The sequence below is a fragment of the Palaemon carinicauda genome, chromosome 12 (genome assembly GCF_036898095.1).
Source record: "Palaemon carinicauda isolate YSFRI2023 chromosome 12, ASM3689809v2, whole genome shotgun sequence".
NCBI classification, from domain to species: domain Eukaryota; kingdom Metazoa; phylum Arthropoda; class Malacostraca; order Decapoda; family Palaemonidae; genus Palaemon; species Palaemon carinicauda.
The window spans coordinates 149374376-149399375 of NC_090736.1; the positions used below are offsets into that span (position 1 = coordinate 149374376).

Here is a 25000-nt window from a genome sequence, read left to right on the forward strand (position 1 = left end):
CAGTAAATTCAGTATCACACGAGCGCATTATCTTTGAAAGCATTAGCTTTAAAGGTGGATTCTCACCTACATAATTGAATGTGTAATTGTGAAAGTCGAGGGAAAGACAATTTCAAGTGCAACATCAGTTATCTTCAAAGGTTATGGCCATAAAACATTTGCACAAGTTAGCTAATACTGACAACATAATTCAAAATCTCTCATGTTCCTCATCACCACCCAAGCAAACATGCACTATCTATTTTGTTTTTAATTTTGTTTTTCTTTTAAAGCAGCCCTTCTAGGAGACGGACACTCCAAAATCAAACCATTGTTCTCTAGTCTTAAGTGGTGCCATAGCGTTTGTTGAAGCCCCTGGGCTTATAGCATCCTGCTTTTCCACCTAGGGTTGTAGCTTAGTAAATAATGATGATGATAATAATAATAATAATAATAACAATAAAAATAATAATAATAATAATAATAATAATAATAATAATAATAATAATAATAATAATAATAATAATAATAATAACTATATATTGGATACTGGAAAAAAGGTGGATAATTTACTCCTGTGACCTAACATTTCGAGTTGTGGTAGCCTATTGAAAACGTCTCTGCCTAGCGATCAGCTGAACTGGGGTTCGAAACCCGCAAAAGCTCGGTCATTTCATGTAGTGTCTGTAACCTCCCCATCCTTATGAGCTAAAGATAGGGGAACCTATAGATCTACCTGTTGAATCACCAGCAGCCATTGTCTGACCCTCCCTGGTAAAAACTTGGATGGAAAGAGGGCTTGTGCGCTGATCATATGTATATAATTGGTCAGTCTCTATGCCATTGTTCTTCTAGGGCATTGTCACTATCCCTTGCCTCTGCCATTTATGAACGACCTTTAAACATTTAACAAAACGGCTCCATGGAAAACGTTTACTTAAATTCCAGTACATTACCCTGACAAAAACCTAGTGATTTCTGAACAAGTCGATGCTGATGCTATAATATTTCTGAAATTGACACAATATAAAACATAACTCATAAAATCTTCATCTTCCCAGAAGCATAATCCTTAACTAGAACCTAATATTGCTATGATAATTATTTTGTATTTTGAACTTTCAATATCACTTAAAACCAACAGACTCTGGAAGCTGCGAATTTGATTTCAAACTCTGGAATACGGTCTAACAACATCAAAGTTACAGCAAAGAAACAAACATTTGGTGATCCAGGAGACAGAGGATACCGCAAAATCTGACCTAAATGTTCCTGACTTTAACCCAATGGAATAAATGAAATCTGACGCTCGAACAAACAGCAAAAAACAACGAATGGTAACGTAGATAGTTTTGAAAATACTTTGATGGAAAGAAACAGTTGAAATTCCATGAAATATAAAGTCCAGAATTTCAAAGCAAATGTGTCCAATCAATTTGCATTCATAGCGATGAAATGAAATAGACAATAACTATATAAGAAAGTAACATTTCATGAAATCCATTAAAGTAAAAGAATAAAACTTTTTAATTGAATAGAGCAATTCCAATTTCATGTGATGTAACAATTCACAGCGATGAAATGAAATGGACAATAACTATATAAGAAGGTTATATTTCATGAAATACATAAAAGTAAAAAAAAAAAAAACTTTAAAGTAATTGAATAGAGCAATTCCAATTTCATGTGATGTAATGAACTATTGATATTTTATGAATACATGCAAGGATAAAATTCGAAAATGAATGTTTTCCTTAATAATTCATCAGAAATTAAATCTTATATTCTGGGGAACTGCATGAAACTACATGACATAAAACATGTCCAACAGTTTCATAGTTACAATGATGAAATTAAAACATAACATACTAAAAAGAAAAAGAGACCTCTAAATCAATTACGTAAAATGAGAGCTTAAAATAAGAGCCAAAAAATCAAAGCTAATATGGTAAAATGAGAGCCTCAAATAAGTTCCAAAACCGATAAGGTACACTGAGAGCTTTTAATAATAAGCAAAAACTTTAAAAACCAAAAGGGTAAAATGAGAGATTAAAATAAAACGAAAAATTCTAAACAAACATGAAAATGAGAACTTAAAATACTAGTAAAAAATCAAAATCAATAGGGTAAAGTGAGAGGTTAAAATAAGAGACAAAGAAATTCAAATTCAATGACAGCTTTTTAAACAAATGAAAATATATACTAAAATATGTGTCATACCGTATTAGTCGAGTTTGACCCCATTCGAGTTTTTCACAAAAGTATCAGTAGACCACCGATAATTACCTGTTGAAGAAAAAAGCATATAAGAAACAGATAATATCTTAAATTCAAGATAAAATTCATCAACCTAAAATACCTCTAAAATTATTAAATCATCCACATTTGCAAGATAAAAATTGATATATTCACTATAATTCCATAATGAAGATTGTAAATAGCCTAATTCTACGATAACAATAGATAAACACATGCTAATTTTAAGGTAAATATATGTAAAACCATTGTAATTCTAAGATAAAGATGGGTAAAACCATTGTCATTCTAAGATAAAGATAGGCAAAACCATTGTCATTTCAAGATAAAGATAGGAAAAACCACAGTACTTTTAAGACCAAAGACGGTTGGTAAACCTACCATACTTCTCAGACAAAGATAGGCAAACCCACAATAATTCTAAGATAAAGATAGGCAAACTCACAGTAATTCTAAGATAAATATAGGCAAACCCAACGTAATTCTAAGATAAAGATGTGTAAACCCTCAGTAATTCTAAGATACAGATAATTAAAGACACAATTTTCAATATTAAACCACACATCTATCTAAAAACAATGTATGTTTTCTTTCTCCATTTTCTTCAGAAAATCTTAGTTTATATTGAAAATAAAACCATTTAAACTATTAAAATATCACTACCTAACAACCTCTTGGAAATGAGCTCAAGACACGCTCAAGATCAGTAGTTTCCAGCACTATCAGCAATCTCACTATACATGAGACTTGGGATGGGGGAGCCTATAGTCATCAGCAGCCATTGCCTGGCCCTACCTGGTCCTAGTTTGATGGAGAGGGGCTTGGACGCTGATCATGTGTATATAGAGACAGCCTCTAGGGTTCTCTTATGCCCCTTGCCTCTATCATTCATGAGAGACCTTTAAATAACACAGTAAACTATGCAATTGGAATTTAGCATTTTACATCCCAAAAGACTACATATGATCAACAAATGCCTTAATAAGAACGCACACACACACACACACACACACACACACACACACACACATATATATATATATATATATATATATATATATATATATATATATATATTAAACATTCTTATATCATAAATAGAATATACACCTTTTACAATATAATATATACACATTAAACTTCCCAATTGACTATAAAACATCTACCCAGCAGCGTACAATTAATGAAAAATTGTTTTAAGACAAAATAAATTATAATTAAAATTCACTTTCCCAAAAGCCCATAATTTAGAAATCTCAAACCTTTAAAATCAAATTCTAAATCTTCCATAATATTATAAAACCTAAATGAGATTCTATCTACAAAACCCTCAATGAAATACTCCCTGTCACTCTTATTTACTAAATCTCCTTTAATGGTAAGAGGGATTTAGGGCGCACTGACCCCAATAATATACATCAAAGTCCGAATTTTATGGCTCGATTATAATGGAGTTTAGCTACTACTTTATTGGATAAAACTTTTGCTGCAGAGTAAGGCCAAATTATATTCCAAAAGGATTATCCATTTTTTATCATTCTTTTTTTTCGAAAACTCTTCCTTTTTAATATGATGATATGAATCAGCTTCTCTAGCAATAAAATAGTGTAGCTCATTTATCTAATATAATAGTTTAGCTTTTCTAATATAAAAGTTCATCATCTTTATCTATAATATTTTAGATTCTTTATTTAATACAACAGGTTACCTTTACTTAATATAATAGCTTCTTTATCTATTAAAATAGTTTAGGTTTTTTGTCTAATATAATAGTTAAGTTATTTTATATAATACAAACAGTTTAGCTTCTTTACCTAATAAATAGTTTAACTTCTTTATCTAATACAAACAGTTTGGCTTCTTAACTTAATAAATAGATTAGCTTCTTTATCTAATACAAACAGTTTAGCTTCTTTACCTATTAAATAGTTTAGCTTCTTTATCTAATACAAACAGTTTAGCTTCTTAACCTAATAAATAGTTTAGCCTCTTTATCTAATACAAACAGTTTAGCTTCTTAACCTAATAAATAGTTTAGCTTCTTTATATAATACAAACAGTTTAGTTTCTTTACCTAATAAATAGTTTAGCTTCTTTATCTAATACAAACAGTTTAGCTTCTAAACCTAATAAATAGTTTAGCTTCTTTATCTAATACAAACAGTTTAGCTTCTTTACCTAATAAATAGTTTAGCTTCTTTATCTAATACAAACAGTTTAGCTTCTTAACCTAATAAATAGTTTAGCTTCTTTATCTAATACAAACAGTTTAGCTTCTTTACCTAATAAATAGATTAGCTTCTTTATCTAATACAAACAGTTTAGCTTCTTTACCTAGTAAATAGTTTAGCTTCTTTATCTAATACAAACAGTTTAGCTTCTTCACCTGATAAATAGTTTAGCTTCTTTATCTAATACAAACAGTTTATTTAACATTAGAGTTTTTTAATCACCAATTGATTTCTTCCAATTATCTTAACCGGCAATGACAACCCGAACAACAAATGCATCCGTTTCTAGTCCATTGCAAGACAAGGGCCTCAGAGATGTCCTAATTCATGGATGGGATTTGGCCCGTTTTCATCACCATACTGGCCAGTGCATGAATGTCCCTGACTAGTACAGCTTTGCTGATCATGGTGATACACAAACCATTTCACCACGTTAAGGTATTCCCACTCAGAAAGGATATATCCTAAGTTAAATCTTGCTTAGGCCTTCTTAGATATTCACTGAGACAGGACCTAACTGTTCCTATGAAAGTTTGACGGGATGTGTGGGTCGCTGCCATTGCATTATTCTTCCAGGTCTCACATTGGGGAAAAGAATGCCTTTATAAATAATAAATACTAAGTAAATAATAAATAATATAATTATTTATTTTTTCCTTGTTTCCTCTCCTCACTGGGCTATTTTCCCTGTTGGAGCCCCTGGCCTTATAGCATCCTGCTTTTCAAAGTAGGTTTGTAGCTTAGCAAATAATAATAATAATAATAATAATAATAATAATAATAATAATGATAATAATAATAATAATAAAAACTCTATGGAATTCAACACCCACAGTTAACTTACTCGCCTCACTACGGAAAAGAGGGAAGTTTTAGAAATAATCATTAAAATAAACTCCACGGGATTTGATACCCACAGTTAACTTACTCGTCCCCTGAAATCGGCAATGCGCCAAATATCTCCGGTAGTTCATTCATATCAGTCCACCTCTTATGAGAAAATATCATGATTGCTTCCATTTATATTCATATAAATCGATGTGTGTTTTCTTATTTGGAATATTGAAGAAGAAATATAGAAATTCGAATATGGCAAGCTGATTACAAGTTTCATCGGTGGCAGAAGAAGGATGAAGATGGTCATTGCTTTCTTATTTGCTTGTTTACTTGGCTCACTATTTCATTCTCACACCAAGACGTAAAAATACAGAGCATTAAAAAGTAAAGAAAAATGTTATGATCAAAACGCAATTCCTACTATAAATACACGCATTTATATTCTCACATTTAAAATCAGATTGGAAAAATTAATTCCAATAAAAATTGAAATGAAAAAACAAAGATATTTCATCAACCTAAAATGATATGAGGCTATATTTATCAGTGAACATGTGATAGTTGTGAAAAATAATTCAAATTTTATTTAATCATACGCAGTAACAGTAGATAAAATGCTCCTCCGTTTAAATAAATTTATTTCATGGAAATAAACAAATTATAAATGCATATTTTCCCCGTTGGAGCCCCTGGGCTTATGGCATCATGCTTTTCCAACTAAGGTTGTAATAATAATAATAATAATAATAATAATAATAATTATAATAATAATAATAAAATGATAATAAAATAATAATAATAATAATAACAATAATGATAATAATAAAATTATAAAATAAGAGTAATAAAATAATAATAAAACAATAATAAAATAATAATAATAATAATAATAATAATAATAATGATAATAATAAATAATAATAAATAACAACAACAACAACAACAACAACAACAACAATAATAATAATAATAATAATAATAGGAAGTAATTTTAGTTTAATATGGCACACCGGTGATATCACCACGTTATAGATAATGAAGAAAAACCTGTAAAACTCGTTTAATTATTAGTGATAAAACGAGTTTCCAACGAAGGCTCTACCTCGCATCACCCACGGAGTATATTTTTCCCAGCTTGATGCTGAAAACATGGCGATAGAATCTCTTAACCTTCTACACCCCTCCTCCCCTCATAGAGTCCCGTCCTTAGCCAGCCCCCCCCCCCTCTCTCCCCCCCTCCCCCAGCCCAAGCTCCCCTCTGCCCACCTCCATTAATGGCGCTGGATGAGGGGATAAGGTTATACTTGCGTATAAAACTAATTGATTGGAACGAATGGTCTTATACACTGTTATCCACGTCAGGCTGCTCTGCTTCTTTCATTCTATTTCTACGATTACTCAACTATTTCTATTTTCAATTTTTTACTTTTACTATAATAATTATTATTATTATTACTATCATTATTATTATTATTACTATTGTTGTTGTTAATGTTATTATTATTACTATTATTATTATTATTATTATTATTATTATTATTATTATTATTATTTATTTATTTATTTATTTACTATTATTATTATTATTATTATTATTATTATTATTATTATTATTATTATTATTATTATTATCATTATCATTATCATTTATCATTATATGCTAAGCTATAACCCTAGTTAGAAAAGCAAGATGCTATATACCTAGGGGCTCCAATTTGGAAAAAAAACCAAGCGAGGAAAGGAAACAAGAAAATAAACATACTGCAAGAGAATTCAGGAACAATCAAAATAGAATATTTTTCAGAACAGTAACAGCATTAAATTAAATCTTTCATATATAAAGTATAATACCTTCAAAAAGGTTTCTTATATCTCTTTCGCTTTCCTCCGTTAAAAATTTCGCTCACTTATTAGTGTCTAAATTATATTTTCATCCTCTTCCAAGTTTAAATTTCCTCTTATCTTATTTTGCTCAAATTCTCTACCACCATTCCTATTTTCATTTCCTATCTATATTCTATATATCTTTGTTCACTCAAGTTCTCTTCACGATTTTCTATCGTTCTACTTTCCTTTTAATACTTTTTATCAGTGCCAGAATACTTTAACTGTCGTTTCATTTCAGTTCTGAAATACATAAAATCTCTGTAAACTTTCCCAATTTAATAAATTCCTGATTCATCAATTTTCTGTCCAGGAAATTCTCCTAATATTATCACCAACTCTCTTGTGTTTTAATTTCATTTTTTGTTTGTGAATTAATACACACCTTTCTTCATCTTTTAGGTATGAATTCCTTCATAATTCTACCTTTGTAATATTGTATTAATTTAATATTTCCTTTCTGGATATTCTTTTTCGTCCTCGTTTCCTATCACCTCGTTCATTCCCCCTTTTCTAATACGAATACTTTAATACTGCTATTATTATACTTTATATTTATTTATATTCACAAATATAGACGATGGATTCCATTCCTCTTTCTATATTGACCCTAATCTCTTCCCTGTGTCAATAGTCAGATCTGTCTATGAGCTCCTCATATACTATGATCTCCTCTCCTCTCAAATTCTCTCTCTCTCTCTCTCTCCCATCTCTGTATAAATATACTTTTATCTTCACAAAATACTGTACACTTTCTCCTAGTGTAGATTTACTTTTATTTCGTTTCAATTGAGTACATTTTAAACACTAAATTATCTTATTCTGTGTAAAAATATATTTTTTTTCATTGCTGAAAGATCGTATAATCTTACCCTTTAAATAGAACTACCTTCCATTTTGTCTAAAAAATTTACATTCTTTTTCATTTAGCCTAAAGACTAAACGTTTCCTTACTCTTTATGTAAAAGATCTGATTTTATTTCTCTAAACAATCTAAACAAAGTATGTTCGATAACTCTATTCATGTGGTCTGCATTTCTCTCTCAGCTCAGTACAATCCCTTAGTCTACTGAGACCTTTCCGTTTTACAAAATATTGTTAATTCCATCTACTGTAAATGATTGACATTTCCTAACCATATTCTTTATATTTCTCTTCCCTTTTTAATTATTTTCATTGTTTACAAAATCGTACTTATAAATACCACTCATTACGATATACAGATCATCATCATCATATGATGATGATGATGATGATGATGATTATAAATTATTATTATTATTATTATTATTACTTGTTTCACATTTCATCTTTCCTATTCTCTTTATCATTCCTGTACACTGATCAGCCTTTCTTCATCTCTATTCTGCTCCCTGTTTTATCAGCTATCCTTCAACCCCCCCCCCCCCTTCTCAATCCCTTATCCCCCTCCTATTTCCAGTGAAATAAGCCTATCGTAATATAGATCCCTCTCAATAGTTCAATATCACAAACGACAACGGCGCTCCTATATTCCTATTAGCGTCTGTCTCTCTCTCTCTCTCTCTCTCTCTCTCTCTCTCTCTCTCTCTCTCTCTCTCTCTCTCTCTCTCTCTCTCTCAACGAATTCAAGAATAAGTCAAGAAAAGATTATAAAATCTCTCTAAACAAACTAATTCTCTCTACCTCAAAGAAAAATTAGTCTCCTCGGATGGACTAAAAAGTCTTAGAGACATCCAAAAGCATTCTCTCTCTCTCTCTCTCTCTCTCTCTCTCTCTCTCTCTCTCTCTCTCTCTCTCTCTCCTCTCTCTCTCTCTCTCTCTCATTTACACCAGAGGAATAAAATAACGCATTTTTAGAGGTATGAAAAACAAACGTGTTATTCTTGGCGAGAGGAAAATGATGAGGTGCAGATCAAAGCCGAATGTAAGAGCACATCTACCTGGTGCTGAAATGAATCAAAATATCCTCTGGATATGAAATACATTTAGAGAATTAATAACGTTTAGAAAATAATAACGTTTTGAAAAGGATTCACGGCGTTACGAGATAATAACGTTTATAAATTCAGAGAATTATAAACGATTAGAAAATAACTAAAGCTTTTAAAAGGAGCCACGGTGTTACGAGATAATAACGTTTAGATATTTATAGTCATTAACGTTTAGATAATAATAAAGATTTGAATAAAAAAAGTTACGAGATAATAACGTTTAGAAATTCAGAGAATTATAAACGTTTAGAAAATAATAAAACTTTGAAAAGGATCCATGGCGTTACGAGATAATAAGGTTTAGAATTTTATAGAATCATTAACGTTTAGATAATAATAAAGATTTGAATAAAAAAAGTTACGAGATAATAACGTTTAGAAATTCAGAGAATTATAAACGTTTAGAAAATAATAAAACCTTGAGAAGGATCCATGGCGTTACGAGATAATAACGTTTAGAATTTTATAGAATCATTAACGTTTAGATAATAATAAAGATTAGAATAAAAAAAGTTACGAGATAATAACGTTTAGATATTTATAGATTCCTCAACGTTTGGATGATAATAAAGCTTTGAATCAAGAACGTTACGAGATAATAATGTTTACAGGTTTGTAGAATCATTAACGTTTAGATAATACTAAAGCTTTGAAAAGGATCAGCAACGTTACGAGATAATAAAGTTTAGAAATTTATTGAATCATTAACGTATAGAAAACAATAACAACTAGAAAAGGCTCAACACGAGTTAATAACGTTTAGAAATGAATAACGTCTTCTAGAGGATCAAGGCTTTGAGAAGAGTAAAGTTCCCGAAAAGGAAGTTGGATGCCATCACGTACCGGGGGGGGGGGGGCGCAGTTACAATTAACAGAGAGATTCCAAGAGTTGTTAAAAAGAATGGGTTCTCTTCCTCTCATCACCTTCCCTAACTGAGTGAGCAAGGAAAAAAGAAAAACAGTTTTGGGAAAATGTCTTCTTGAGATTAAATAGCCTACGGAGGCGAGTCATTGAATTTATGAAAAATTATACATTAGAATACATCTATACAGTTTACGACGATTTTACATGGCTAAAATCACTGCCAGATCTTTGTTCAGATAGCCTTTATAACATTTACAACCCTTCCAGAAGGCTAAAATCACTGCCAGATCTTTGGTCACAGAGCCTCAGCAAAGTTTAAAACGCTTCAGGAAAGCTAAAATAAATAACAGATCTTTGCTCATGCAGCATTTATAACATTTACAATCCTTCCAGAAGGCTTAAATTACCACCAAATCTTTGCTTAGACACCCTCTTATACGTTTACAACGCTTCCCGAAGGCTGAAATTATTGCTAGATCTTTGCTCTGACAGAATCTATCAAGTTTACAACGCTCTCAAAAGGCTAAAATCACCGACAGATCTTTACTCACACAGCTTCATTAACGTTCACAACGCTTCCTTCTTCTTCTCCTTTGTCTACATCTTTTCCCACTTTTATGTGGGGTCGATGTTGACAAAGAAGAAGAAGAAGAAGAAGGAAGCGTTGTAAACGTTAAATGAGGCTGTATGAGCAAAGATCTGTCGGTGATTTTAGCCTTTTGGAAGCGTTGTAATATTTATAGATTCTGTCAGAGCAAAGATCCAGCGATAATTTCAGCTTTCAGGAAGCGTTGAATTTATTGCTGGATCTCTGCTCTGACAGAATCTATAAATATTACAACTCTTCCAAAAGGCTAAAATCACCGACATATCTTTGCTCATACAGCCTCATTTAACGTTCACAACGCTTCCTTCTTCTTCTCCTTTGTCTACATCTTTTCCCACTTTTATGTGGGGTCGATGTTGACAAAGAAGAAGAAGAAGAAGAAGGAAGCGTTGTAAACGTTAAATGAGGCTGTATGAGCAAAGATCTGTCGGTGATTTTAGCCTTTTGGAAGCGTTGTAATATTTATAGATTCTGTCAGAGCAAAGATCCAGCGATAATTTCAGCTTTCAGGAAGCGTTGAATTTATTGCTGGATCTCTGCTCTGACAGAATCTATAAATATTACAACTCTTCCAAAAGGCTAAAATCACCGACATATCTTTGCTCATACAGCCTCATTTAACGTTCACAACGCTTCCTTCTTCTTCTCCTTTGTCTACATCTTTTCCCACTTTTATGTGGGGTCGATGTTGACAAAGAAGAAGAAGAAGGAAGCGTTGTAACGTTAATGAGGCTATATGAGCAAAGATCTGTCGGTGATTTTAGCCTTTTGGAAGCGTTGTAATATCTATAGATTCTGTCATAGCAAAGATCCAGCGATAATTTCAGCCTTCAGGGAGCGTTGAATTTATTGCTGGATCTTTGCTCTGACAGAATCTATAAATATTACAACTCTTCCAAAAGGCTAAAATCACCGACAGATCTTTGCTCATACAGCCTCATTAACGCTTCCTTCTTCTTCTTCTTCTTCTTTGTCAACATCGACCCCACATAAAAGTGGAAAAAGATGGAGACAAAGAAGAAGAAGAAGGAAGCGTTGTAAACGTTAAATGACACTGTATGAGCAAAGGTCTGTCGTTGTAATATTTATAGATTCTGTCAGAGCAAAGATCCAACAATAATTTCAGCTTTCAGGAAGCGTTGAATTTATTGCTGGATCTTTGCTCTGACAGAATCTATAAATATTACAACTCTTCCAAAAGGATAAAATCACCGACATATCTTTGCTCATATAGCCTCATTAACGTTTACAACGCTTCCTTCTTCTTCTTCTTTGTCAACATCGACCCCACATAAAAGTGGGAAAAGATGCAGACAAAGAAGAAGGAAGCGTTGTAAACGTTAAATGAGGCTGTAAGAGCAAAGATCTGTCGGTGATTTTAGCCTTTTGGAAGAGTTGTAATATTTATAGATTCTGTCAGAGCAAAGATCCAGCGATAATTTCAGCCTTCAGGAAGCGTTGAAGTTATTGCTGGAACTCTGCTCCGACAGAATCTATAAATATTACAACGCTTCCAAAAGGCTAAAATCACCGACAGATCTTTTCTCATATAGCCTCATTAACGTTACAACGCTTCCTTCTTCTTCTTCTTCTTCTTTGTCAACATCGACCCCACATAAAAGTGGGAAAAGATGCAGACAAAGAAGAAGAAGAAGAAGGAAGCGTTGTAAACGTTAAATGAGGCTGTGTGAGCAAAGATCTGTCGGTGAGTTTAGCCTTTTGGAAGCGTTGTAATATTTATAGATTCTGTCAGAGCAAAGATCCAGCGATAATTTCAGCCTTCGGGAAGCGTTGAATTTATTGCTGGATCTCTGCTCTGACAGAATCTATAAATATTAAAACTCTTCCAAAAGGCTAAAATCACCGACAGATCTTTTCTTAGACAGCCTTTACATTGAGTTAGAATATGGCCTAATAGACTTCACAAGAATATGGCAATTTTTTGAACGAAAATAAGATAATCTAGTAGGCGTCTGATTTTTCTAATTGCTTACAGATCTTTCGGTTCGATGTCATATCCTCGCCACGCCCTTCAGGTAAATTAATAGATTAGATGAAACATTAGGAATAAATATAATCAGAGGTATATACAAATTATACCAGTTAAACGAAAGCAATAACCATTAACTAGTGATATTTATTATAGAAGAAGAAGAAGAAGAAGAAGAAGAAGAAAGAGCTATGCAAAAAAAAAAAACATTAAGACGCATTTGTAAAAAAAATAAATGAATAAATAACGCACCCCTACCCCCCCCCCAAAAAAAAAAAAAAAAACACCTATGATTATGGAGGAAGTTGGCGGTTCAGTGCTATGAGCATTGTTCTGGAGAGTAAGTATTAGAAATAAAAGGAGAAAGAGAAAGACTGCATAAAAAGGAAAGAAAAAAAAATAATTTGATTAAAAATCGAAGGGGTGAAAAATCGTCTGACAAAGAAGAAAAGAGCGTTACATGATACTAGAATTATAAAATGGAGAGAGAGAGAGAGAGAGAGAGAGAGAGAGAGAGAGAGAGAGAGAGAGAGAGAGAGAGAGAGTCTCAGGGGCTGGTAAAGGTGGCAGCTACAATGGTTTTGTATAGCTGAGAGAGAGAGAGAGAGAGAGAGAGAGAGAGAGAGAGAGAGAGAGAGAGAGAGAGAGATTCACGTGACACGTACGAGACAGGTGAGAGGCCCAAATTAATTATTTACTTTGCCCCACTCTGAGAGGTAGGTTCCACTTAAAAGGGGAGATAAGGAGAGAAAACATAGGGGCAAGAAGACATAAGAAAACGAGTATTGTGTACATTGAGCGTTCTTCTTATGGATATATTTCGACCTTTCTATATGCAAAGTGGTATACCAATAACATTCACACTGCACTATAAACAAAAAGAACTTTCTAGTATTCCACATATTTTATTATCCCAGGCTAAACTCTACCCATCATTATTCCAGGCAATCTTGGCAATTCTGTGGCCCTACAAACCATGGTGTCACTTTGGTTAAATAAATAAATAAAATCAATCTATTCATTTCCTTGGACCGTTTCTCTCATTCAGATAAAACGTACACACCATGACCATTCGTTTAACTACACAATCACCACCTTAATGCAATATCTGGCTTGTAATCATATCAATTCATATCATATACAATATATGTACTATACCCAGGTGAAAGGGTTTGCGTATCGCCATGATCAGCAAAGATTTTCCAACTAATGTTATAGCTTAGATTATAATAATAATAATAATAATAATAATAATAATAATAATAATAATAATAATAATAATAATAATAATGATTGAAAAAAAATACCCGTAAATTAATTATGATTAAATGCTACATATAATATATCTATATATATATATATATATATATATATATATATATATATATATATATAATGAGAGAGAGAGAGAGAGAGAGAGAGAGAGAGAGAGAGAGAGAGAGAGAGAGAGAGAGAGAGAGAGATTATTATTATTATTATTATCATTATCATTATTGTTGTTGTTGTTGTTGTTGTTGTTGTTGTTGTTGTTGCTGTTATTATTATTAGGGCCTATTGAAACCAGAGAAAAAAAGATAATTTTTCGCGAGTCCTATACGGCTTCGGGAGAAAATCTTCGTGCATATCCAAAAAGAATTCAGAAGAAATTTCCATAGACTTAGCATGGAATTCTGAATGATTCCAGAAATCTCTGAACGATTTCGGAAGAAAATCTTCCTGAATCTCCTCTCCAAATGACTTCAGAAGAAATAGCCGTAGACTTAGCATAGAGTTCTGAATGACTCCAGAACGGAATCTTCCCGGAGCAGTTCTGAACGACTCCGCCCCGGATTCCAAAAGACTTCTGAAGACCTGATCTCGCTTTTTCTTTTTTTTTAAACATACCTTGCAACACCTCACGATCTGTATGTACTGTAGCTATGGAAGTTTACGCAGTGAAAATAGGGAGGAAGATTTCACTTTACTCACAGAGCTCGCGTTCTGGCGGAACAGGTAACTGACTGAGAATTTTGTTACAGCTACAGGATGAACTGGAGGCTATTCGGAAAACCTTCATCTACAGATAGTTTGGATACGTGCTGCCGAAGTTGGCGAGCTTTGAAGATCATAATGTAAGCGCCTTGAAGGATAATTTGCTTGCGGTTTAGCGACGATGCCCTATAATTGGATTGCATTAGTGCAAAGCGGTGAGCGACGTGTGTTTCTTCAAAATTCGGCATTGAAGATATAACATATCAGGAAGTATTGGTAAATATATTGTGTTGCTCTTCGTTGACTTTAGTATGATGGCGTATAGTGTATGCCAAGAAATCAATGGCATCCATGTCTTTACCCATCACCCTTATAGGTAAAGACATGAAAGCCATCGATTTAGCCGAGGAATCTGACGAACCGAGAACAATCAGTACTGAACTGTCTCTTGAAATTTCGAAGGAGACTGGCGAACTAAGCAAAGAAGATCTTGAAAAACTATAAAAGACAGAAGAGAATAGAGAAGGAAAGCCTTTATATGAAGTGTAAAAAATAGCCTTTAATTATAGAGGTAAGTCACCTAAAAACTGAGGTCAAATAACCTCTACAACTAGCAGTTAGTCGCCTTAAAACAGAGGTCTCAAAGAGCCTCTAGTGCTAGAAATAAAGCACCCAAAAATAAAGGTCAAAGAACTTTTAATGTTAGAGGTAAGGGCATTAAAATAAAGGTCAAAGAAACTCTAATGCTAGAGTATAGCACCTCAAAATAGAGGTCAAAGAGCCTCTAATGCTAAAAGTAAGGAACCTCAAAATAGAGGTCAAAGACCCTCTAATGCTAAAAGTAAGGAGCCTCAAAATAGAGGTCAAAGAACCTCTAATACTAAAAGTAAAGAGCCTCAAAACAGAGGTCAAAGACCCTCTAATGCTAAACGTAAGAAACCTCAAAATAGAGGTCAAAGAGCCTCTAATACTCAAAGTAAGGAGCCTCAAAATAGAGGTCAAAGAGCCTCTAATACTAAAAGTAAGGAGCCTTAAAATAGAGGTCAAAGAGCCTCTAATACTCAAAGTAAGGAGCCTCAAAATAGAGGTCAAAGAGCCTCTAATACTAAAAGTAAGGAGCCTCAAAATAGAGGTCAAACAGCCTCTGATGCTAAAAGTAAGGAGCCTCAAAATAGAGGTCAAAGACCTTCTAATGCTTAAAGTATGGAGCCTAAAAATAGAGGTCAAAGAGCCTTTAATGCTAAAAGTAAAGAGCCTCAAAATAGAGGTCAAAGAGACTCTAATGCTAGAAGTGAGCAGCCTTAAAATAGAGGTCAAAGAGCCTCTAATGCTAAAAGTAAGGAACCTCAAGATAGAGGTCAAATACCCTCTAATGCTAAACGTAAGGAGCCTCAAAATAGAGGTCAAAGAGCCTCTAATGCTAAAAGTAAGGAGCCTCAAAAAAGAGGTCAAAGAGCCTCTAATGCTAAAAGTAAGGAACCTCAAAATAGAGGTCAAAGTGACTCTAATGCTGAAAGTGAGCAGTCTCAAAATAGAGGTCAAAGAGCCTCTAATGCTAAAAGTAAGGACACTGAAAATAAGAGGTCAAAGAGCCTCTAATACTAAAAGTAAGGAGACTCAAAATAGAGGTCAAAGAGCCTCTAATTCTAAAAGTAAGTAACATCAAAACAGAGGTCAAAGACCATCTAATGCTAAAAGTAAGGAGCCTCAAAATAGAGGTCAAAGACCCTCTAATGCTAAAAGTAAGGAGCCTCAAAATAGAGGTCAAAGACCCTCTAATGCTAAACGTAAGGAGCCTCAAAATAGAGGTCAAAGACCCTCAAATGCTAAAAGTAAGGAGCCTCAAAAAAGAGGTCAAAGAGCCTCTAATGCTAAAAGTAAGGAACCTCAAAATAGAGGTCAAAGTGACTCTAATGCTGAAAGTGAGCAGTCTCAAAATAGAGGTCAAAGAGCCTCTAATGCTAAAAGTAATGAGACTCAAATTAGAGGTCAAAGGGCCTCTAATGCTAAACGTAAGGAGCCTCAAAATGGAGATCAAAGACCCTCTAATGCTAAAAGTAAGGAGCCTCAAAATAGAGGTCAAAGAAACTCTAATGCTAAAAGTGAGTAGTCTCTAAATAGAGGTCAAAGAGCCTCTAATGCTAAACGTAAGGAGCCTCAAAATAGAGTTCAAAGACCCTCTAATGCTCTAAGTAAGGAGCCTCAAAATAGAGGTTAAACAGCCTCTAATGCTAAAAGTAATGAGCCTCAAAATCTAGGTCAAAGACCCTCTAATGCTAAAAGTAAGGAGCCTCAAAATAGAGGTCAAAGAGACTCTAATGCTAAAAGTGAGCAGTCTCAAAATAGAGGTAAAAGAGCCTCTAATGCTAAACGTAAGGAGCCTCAAAATAGAGGTAAAAAACCCTCTAATGCTCAAAGTAAGGAGCCTCAAAATAGAGGTCAAAGAGCCTCTAATGCTAAAAGTAAGGAGCCTCAAAATGGAGGTCAAAGGCCCTCTAATGCAAAAAGTAAGGAGCCTAAAAATAGAGGTTAAAGAGCCTCTAATGCTAGAGGTAAAGCACTTCAAATTAGAGATCAAAGAACATATAATGCTAAGATTATAGTACCTCAAAACAAAGGTCATAGAGCTCTTAATATAAAAGGTATGGCACTGCAAAATAGAGCTTAAATATCCTCTGATGTTGGAAGTATGGCACCTCAAAATAAAAGGTCAAAGAGCCTCTAATGCTAGAGGTAAGGTACCTCAAAATAGAGGCCAAATAGTCTGGCCTATTCTTTGTATATTCACCCTACGCATTGGTTTCCTGCGCGCCAGCGCTTTTCTGCTCCTTCACCAAAAATTGTGCTTCAGCAGAAACTGAGCACCAGCAGCATCCTGTGCGCCAACACTCCAGTACTCTCCTTCGCACTCGCGCGAGAGGCAAAAAGAATGAAAACTTTTTTGACAGGTTAAAATTGCCCCGTTCCCCTCCCCGCAAACGCATGACAGCATGCCCGCAGGGCAAAAAGGAAAGAGGCTTCACAGAAAGTTTCAAGATTCCGAAGATTCCATCTTCCAAGGCGAATCAAATGATTCCCCTGAAGAAAGGAAAGATGAATACTGTGAAGAACTGCAGAGTATAATAGGTGAGAACCTAGAGAGATATGAAAATTGTGATTAATGACTTCAATGCTAAAGTTGAAAGGAATAATCAAGGTATAGAAAATGTGATGGGTGTTGAGGTTCTAGGTGAAGTGGCAAATAAAAATGGAGGACATTTTATAAGTTATTGTTCAACAAACAATCTTGTTACTGGAGGTAGTCTTTTCCAGCACAAGGGGATCCAAAAATATACAAGGACTTCACCATGTGGCAATTACAAATATTAAATAGATCACATAGCCATTGATAAAGAGAGAAGGAGGACTCTGGGAAATGTAACAAGCTATAGAGGTGCAGTTATTGGTAGTGATCACCAGCTCCCCATTGCCACACAAATATTAAAACTGAAAGAACCCAACAGAAATGTAGATAGAATACCTAAGTTTGATACAACTAAGCTTCTAGGGATGAGCACAGAAATCTTTGTTACTGAATGTAGGAATCGATTTACAGTCTTAAGAGACTTTAAGAGGCAAAGTTTTGGGACATGCAGTTACAAGAAGAAAACCATGGATATTAAAAGATACTTGGGATACAATAAAAAAGAAGACAAAGACAGAAATTGATGTCCCAGGAAGTAATGAAAATTACAAGGCATGCCAAGTATTTCAGTATTGATAGTGAGGTCAAAAGAAATATCAGGAATGATTGGAGAGAATATTTAGACAGGAAAGCAGATGAGGCTGACAAAGCTATGAATTAAGGGGGGTGGCTTTGATGTAGAAATTGCTCTTGGAATTATTAATGAAATCTCTACAGTAAAAAAGAAGCATATACCCATCAAAAAGAAAGATGGATCTGTTATAACAAAAGATCATGAAGAAAGATAACGTTGGATTGAACACTTTAGTGAGGTCATGAATAGGAAATACGAAGGGAATAATTTGGTTGATATGCCCGAAACTGATGAAGACCTTGATGTGCCCATGAATGAATTAGGTGTGTTTGAAGTCGAAGCTATTCTTAAAAAAAACACTCAAAAGGTGGAAAGCCCCTGGATACGAAGGAATAACTGCTGAGATGATATTGCCTGAAAGTGACTCTCAGATTACCTACAAGATTATTTTGTAGAATGTGGCGTGAAGAGGCAAAGCCTTATGTATGGGAACTAGGAGTGCTGGTGAAAATGACAAAAAAAGATCTGACTGATTGCAATCATTACAGAGGCATCACACTTACGTCAGCTGTCATAAAAAAATACTGTATAGAATGCTCATTCTAAAGAGACTAGAGAGAAAGATTGATGAAAAGTTGAGAGATGAACAAGCAGGATTTAGAAAAGGTAGAAGTTGTACTGACCAAATTTTCATTTAAGACACGTGGTACAGCAATATGTAGAATATAAAATTCCACTTTTGATGGTATATGTGGGCTATGAAAAAGCTTTTGATTATGAGCTCTAGCAAATTTTGTGGAGAGTCCTGCAACATTATGGATTCCTCTCAAATATTGTCTGTTCATAAGCATAGAAAATGCAAAGTTAATGTTAGTGGCATTTTATCAAACAAATTTCCAGTGAAAAGTGGAGTACTCTGAGGGAATGTGTTGTTACCTATGTTGTTTATCCTCATAGATTTTGTAATGCATAGATCGGTTGGGGATGGTGGAGAAGGATTGGACTGGATTGGTAACAGAAAATTAGGAGACCTAGAGTATGCTCATGACGCTGTCCTATTTAGCAGAACACCACAGGGCTTGGAAAGCTTGCTTACCAGAATGCATGAAAAATCACATGAGGTTGGGCTCGAGATAATTAGAAGAAAGACAGATGATGAGAACGGAATATGCAATGGAAGATGAAATATCTTTGGAAGGATAAAGGATTAATGAGGTAGAATTATTTAAATGTTTAGGAACTATGATATCTAATATAGGAGCTTTAGAATTTGAGTTTAATGAAAGATTGAAAAAAGCAAATCAGATGATGGCTAGGTTAAGTCAAATTTGGAAATCAGGTCGCCTAAAATTACATATAATAATCAGGTTATATATCAGTTTAGTGAGATCGGTGTTACTGTATGGTCGTGAATCTTGGTATATTAATGAAACTCATTTTGTAGATTTGAGAACAAAGCCCTCAGAAGAACATTGGGTGTTAAATGACAGGACAGGATTAGAAATGAAACTAAGAGAGATTACTCGAGCGCCACATGTGGATGAGATCATGGTGAGGGGTAGATGGAGATGGTTTGGGGATGCTCTTTGTTCTCCCTAAGAGACATTAGTTCACCAAACTTTAAACTGGCCTCCACAAGGCACTAGAAGAGTTGGAAGACTCAGGACTAAAAAGCATGAAGTAGGATATTGTGATTGGAGAAGTATTGCCCAAAATTGCCTCACTGTCCAAAATTGCCTCGCCTCTGAGATGTTTTTTTTTATTACTGTAATACGAGAATTTCTAATTTTTTGATGATTATGAAACAAGCCATTTTCATAGATGAGACCTCCCTCTCTTGAAAACATGTTTGGTATTTGGTCATAAATTATTAATATAGATTTTGTACGAAGGTTTCTAAAAAGGTGTCCAAAATTGCCTCACCCTACTATATATAAAACGAGGAATAATTTACATATACATTAATGTTTTGAAGCCAGCCATAAGACGAACATTAGAATTACTATCTCTACAAGGTAAAATTATATTATAGTAACTAAATTAGGGTACACCAACAACAAAACATAATGAAGCTATTTTAGTTCACTGCAGGATAAAAGCCTCAGAAATGTCCTTATTCATGCTTAGACTTTGACCAGTTTTATCCCGACGTTAGCCAACTGCAGATCGGTGATGGTGGGAGACTTTTGCCTGACTGCTGACCGCAAACCAACTTAGTATGGGTGGCCCTGACTAGTACAACTTTCCTAATCATGGTGATATACAAACCCTTTTACCACGTTAAGGTATTTCTACTATTGGGTATAAAACTAAGCCGAAAAAAAACGTAGATTAAAAAACAATTAAAATACGTAATTAAAATAACATTATCTCAATAATATGATTTAATGACGATTTTTAAATAAATATGGAAAGATCATATCTCCTTTAGAAGTCTAATATATATGACTTTATCTAATGAAAGCTCATAAAAGAGAGCTAAGTATACAATCAACATCCTCATATCTGATACAGAAACTCACAAGGACCATCTGATGAAACATTATTGTTTTTGAAGAAAGTGTCATTTTACTTTTCATAACCTCATTTTGTTTACCAAAAGCTCTCCATCAACACACCCTAGCGATCCAGTATAAGCCTCAGTGGGTCACAATGAGACCCAAAAGGAAATAAGTATTTATTTGATTCTGTTACGAAATAATTTTGTTTTTGAAGAAAATGTCATTTTACTTTTCATAACCTCATTTTGTTTACCAAAAGCTCTCCATCAACACACCCTAGCGATCCAGTATAAGCCTCAGTGGATCACAATGAGACCCAAAAGGAAATAAGTATTTATTTGATTCCCTTACGATCAGACTCGCAATATCTTTGGCGTCAGGTTTCCTTAATACAGATTCCTTGTCAGGAGAGTAATTAAAACGGACCCTTCATTTCTTGACATTGTTCTTCTCCTTTTGATTATTCCATTTCCTTTTGTTTCCGCATTGCTGTTATTACCGTGGTATTCATATTGTTCTTCCTCAGGTTATTGTCAAGTGGTTCGTCTTTGTATTCGTCTGTTGTATTGACTCTTCGATGTTATTACAAATTTTGTCTCAAGTTTTCGTTATTTTATAATTTCTAATAAAATATGTTGTTTTTGGAAGAAATTATTTCTTTCATTTTATGAATAAAGTAAAATAAAAGTGGAGAACGCTTCCCCTGACATTATTAGAATTTGGTAAATAATGTAGTTCAGGCATGAAAAAGGATCAGTTTATGAAATTTAATCTCTCTCTCTCTCTCTCTCTCTCTCTCTCTCTCTCTCTCTCTCTCTCTCTCTCTCTCTCTCTCTTCTCTCTACAATTTCCATCCTCATAAAAGGTCCCTAAAGAAGGAGAAGATGAATAAAGAAATGAATAAGTTCTATAAACTGAAGAAAAAAATGAAAAGTCAAAAATAAAAGCGTAAATAATAAATAATAAAGAAATCATTAAAAGAACATTGTCAACAAAAATGCATAGTCAGAAGGAAAAACAGCAATTAAAAATTAAGAAAAAGAAAAAGTTAAATTTCCTGGTCTCAAGTAAAAAAAAATTCATTTTAATTACTCTCAGGCAAGAACTTGGTATTAAAGAAACCAGAGTCCCCAAGATATTACGTCATATTACAAGAGCAGGGGATATTGACACAACTTGGGGGGGGGGATGTTTATGTAGACTCGTGTCACCTGTCAAAATAAAATTAAAAAGACCTAATAAAATGGGATTTTCCGGTTATAGGTATTATTATTATTATTATTATTATTATTATTATTATTATTATTATTATTATTATTATTATTATTATTGTGTTGTTGTTGTTGTTGTTGTTGTTGTTGTTGTTTTAGTTAGAAGAGAGTTGAAAGATTATCGGTAATTTATGGGAAATATTATTATTATTATTATTATTATCATTATTATTATTATTATTATTATTATTATTATTATTATTATTATTAATTGCTAAGCTTCACCCCTAGTTGGAAAAGTACAATGCTTTAAGCCCAAGGGCTCCTGCAGGGATAATAGCCCAGTGAGGAAAGGAAACAAGGAAAAATAAAAATAGTGTAAGAACAGTAACATTAAAATAAATATCTCCTATATAAACTATAAAAACTTTAACAAGACAAGAGGAAGAGAAATTAGATAGAATAGCGTGCCCGAGTGTACCCTCAAGCAAGAGAACTATAACTAAAGGCAGTGGAAGACCATGGCATAGAAGCTATGGCACTACCAAAGTGTCGGCGACCAGTCAAAAATGACGGCTAAATATTCAAATAGATATGCACACAAAGGCACCGTCATGTCACCAAGGTATGATTAATCCCTCTCCCCTCTACCAGAGGGACAGGAAGAGTTGGTGTGACCGAACAAGAAATATACTGTGTGTAAATATATATATATATATATATATATATATATATATATATATATATATATATATATATATATATATATATATATATATATATATATATATATATATATATATATGTAACCATACATTGTTCTTAGAATATTTTATTTTATTTGTTCATTAATTATCTTGTACTTTATTTATTTCCTTATTTCCTTTCCTCACTCGGATATTTTTTCCTTGTTGGAGCCCTTAGGCTGATAGCATCTTGCTTTTCCAGTTAGGGTTGTAGTTTAGATAATAATAATAATAATAATAATAATAATAATAATAATAATAATAATAATAATAATAATAATATACCCCAATTTTGACATTAAAAGAGAAGGTTGAAAGATTAGCAAAAATTTAAGAGAAATATTAAACAAAAATTACTAATAATCAAGGGTTTATCACTGGTACAGTTGGACACAGGAATCCGTACCACACCTGGCACTAAAGAAGTCCACCCTGTCACATCCTTACTTCGAGGAGAGTAACCAAACAGATAGTGTATGGAGAGATGGCCGAGGTAGTGGGCGGGGCTAAACACAGTTAATGGACGAGCAGTAAGGGTGTGGTTTGGTGCACTTCCTCAGAGAGAGGTGTTTCAGAATCCTCTGAGCCAACTGTACATGGTAAAAATTACCTTGACATAAGATGCAATTCAATACATGGAGTTTATTATGAAACGTATATTGTTGTTAAAGATGAGGATAAATATATTTTTTTTCTAGTGTAATGAATATTGACAATTTTGATATTTTCTTAAAAACAAATTGGAAAAAAAATAGTGTATTGAATCTTTAAAATCACATTTCATTAAAAAAAAAAACACTATAGTGTGTTGAATCTTGATATTATCTTTAAAAAAATTATTTTTATTTTCACTTTGTAATGAATCTTGAAAATATTTATATTTCCTTAAAAACTTGAAAACACGATTTTTTTCCCTTGAGAATTCAATCTTGAGAACCTTTACATTTTCTTAAAAAAATTAAAATACATTGTTTTCTAGAGTACTGAATCTTGAAAATCTTGATATTTTTTAAAAAATAAACTTGAAATTTTTTTACAGTGTATTGAATCTTGAAAATCTTATTTTCTTTAAAAAAAATTATAGTGTTGAATCTTGTTATCGTCTTTAAAAAACTTTTTTCAGTGTCACAAATCTTGGAAATCTTTACATTTCCTTAAAAACCTGAAAATACAATATTTTCTTGTGAATTGAATCTTGAAAATCTTCATATTTCCTCAAAACCTTGAAAAAATTTATAATTTCTTTCTAGAGAATTGAAGCAAAAGAACCTTTACATTTTCTTGAAAAAATTGAAATACATTATTTTCAAGAGAACTGAATCTTGAAAATCATGAGAACCTTTACATTTTCTGTAAAAAATTTAAAATGCATTATTTTCAATGAAACTGAATCTTGAAAAACTTGAGAACCTTTACATTTTATCAAAAAAATGAAAATACATTATTTTCAATAGAACTGAATCTTAAAAATCTTGAGAACCTTTACATTTAAAAAAAAAAATGAAAATACATTATTTTCAAGAGAACTGAATCTTGGAAATCTTGAGAACCTTTACATTTTCTTAAAAAAAAAAAAAAAAAAAAAAAAAAAAAAAACGAAAATACATTATTTTCAAGGGAACTGAATCTTGAAAATCTTGAGAACCTTTACATTTTATAAAAAAAAATTGAAAATACATTAATTTCAAGGGAACTGAATCTTGAAAATCTTGAAAACCTTTACATTTTCTTAAAAAAATTGAAAAAAAAAAAAAAAAAAACTTGAAACACTGAGGCTTTATGAGCACTAAGGTTCAGACCCTTTTTCCCCTGAAGAGGCCGATAGGAGACCTCTTAAGGCTTGAGGCTAACGTTTATTTTCTAAGGATATATCAAACTTTAATAAACTAGAAAAAAAGTCATTATTATTATTATTATTATTATTATTATTATTATTATTATTATTATTATTATTATAATTATTATTATTATTATTATGATTATCATTATGATTATTATTATTATTGTTGTTGTTGTTGTTGTTGTTGTACTCGAAATATAATAAACTGGCTTTATGCCAAAACCAGCCCTAAAGCACTAAAAAGTATAAGAGGCCTGGTGTGGATATATGGTCTAAACCTTACCAAAAGAGATGTCTAAAACTACATTACCACGATGTTTATTTGTTTTAAAATGTTATTCGTCTAAAAAA

At 32.9% G+C, this 25000-nt stretch overlaps 1 protein-coding gene across 5 annotated transcripts in view; it reads right to left on the reverse strand.

Moving 5' to 3' along the window:
• LOC137651323 (beta-1,4-glucuronyltransferase 1) overlaps positions 1-25000 on the reverse strand; it is a 700820-nt gene that overhangs the window by 452884 nt on the left and 222936 nt on the right. The window contains exon 1 of one of the 5 annotated variants that reach the window (XM_068384601.1): positions 2200-2267. The exons of the other annotated variants lie outside the window; for them this stretch is intronic. Coding sequence (XP_068240702.1) covers positions 2200-2223 — 24 coding nt within the window. The 5' untranslated portion in view covers positions 2224-2267. Of the gene's footprint in view, positions 1-2199; positions 2268-25000 lie in introns of those variants that run through there. 5 annotated transcript variants of the gene reach the window in all.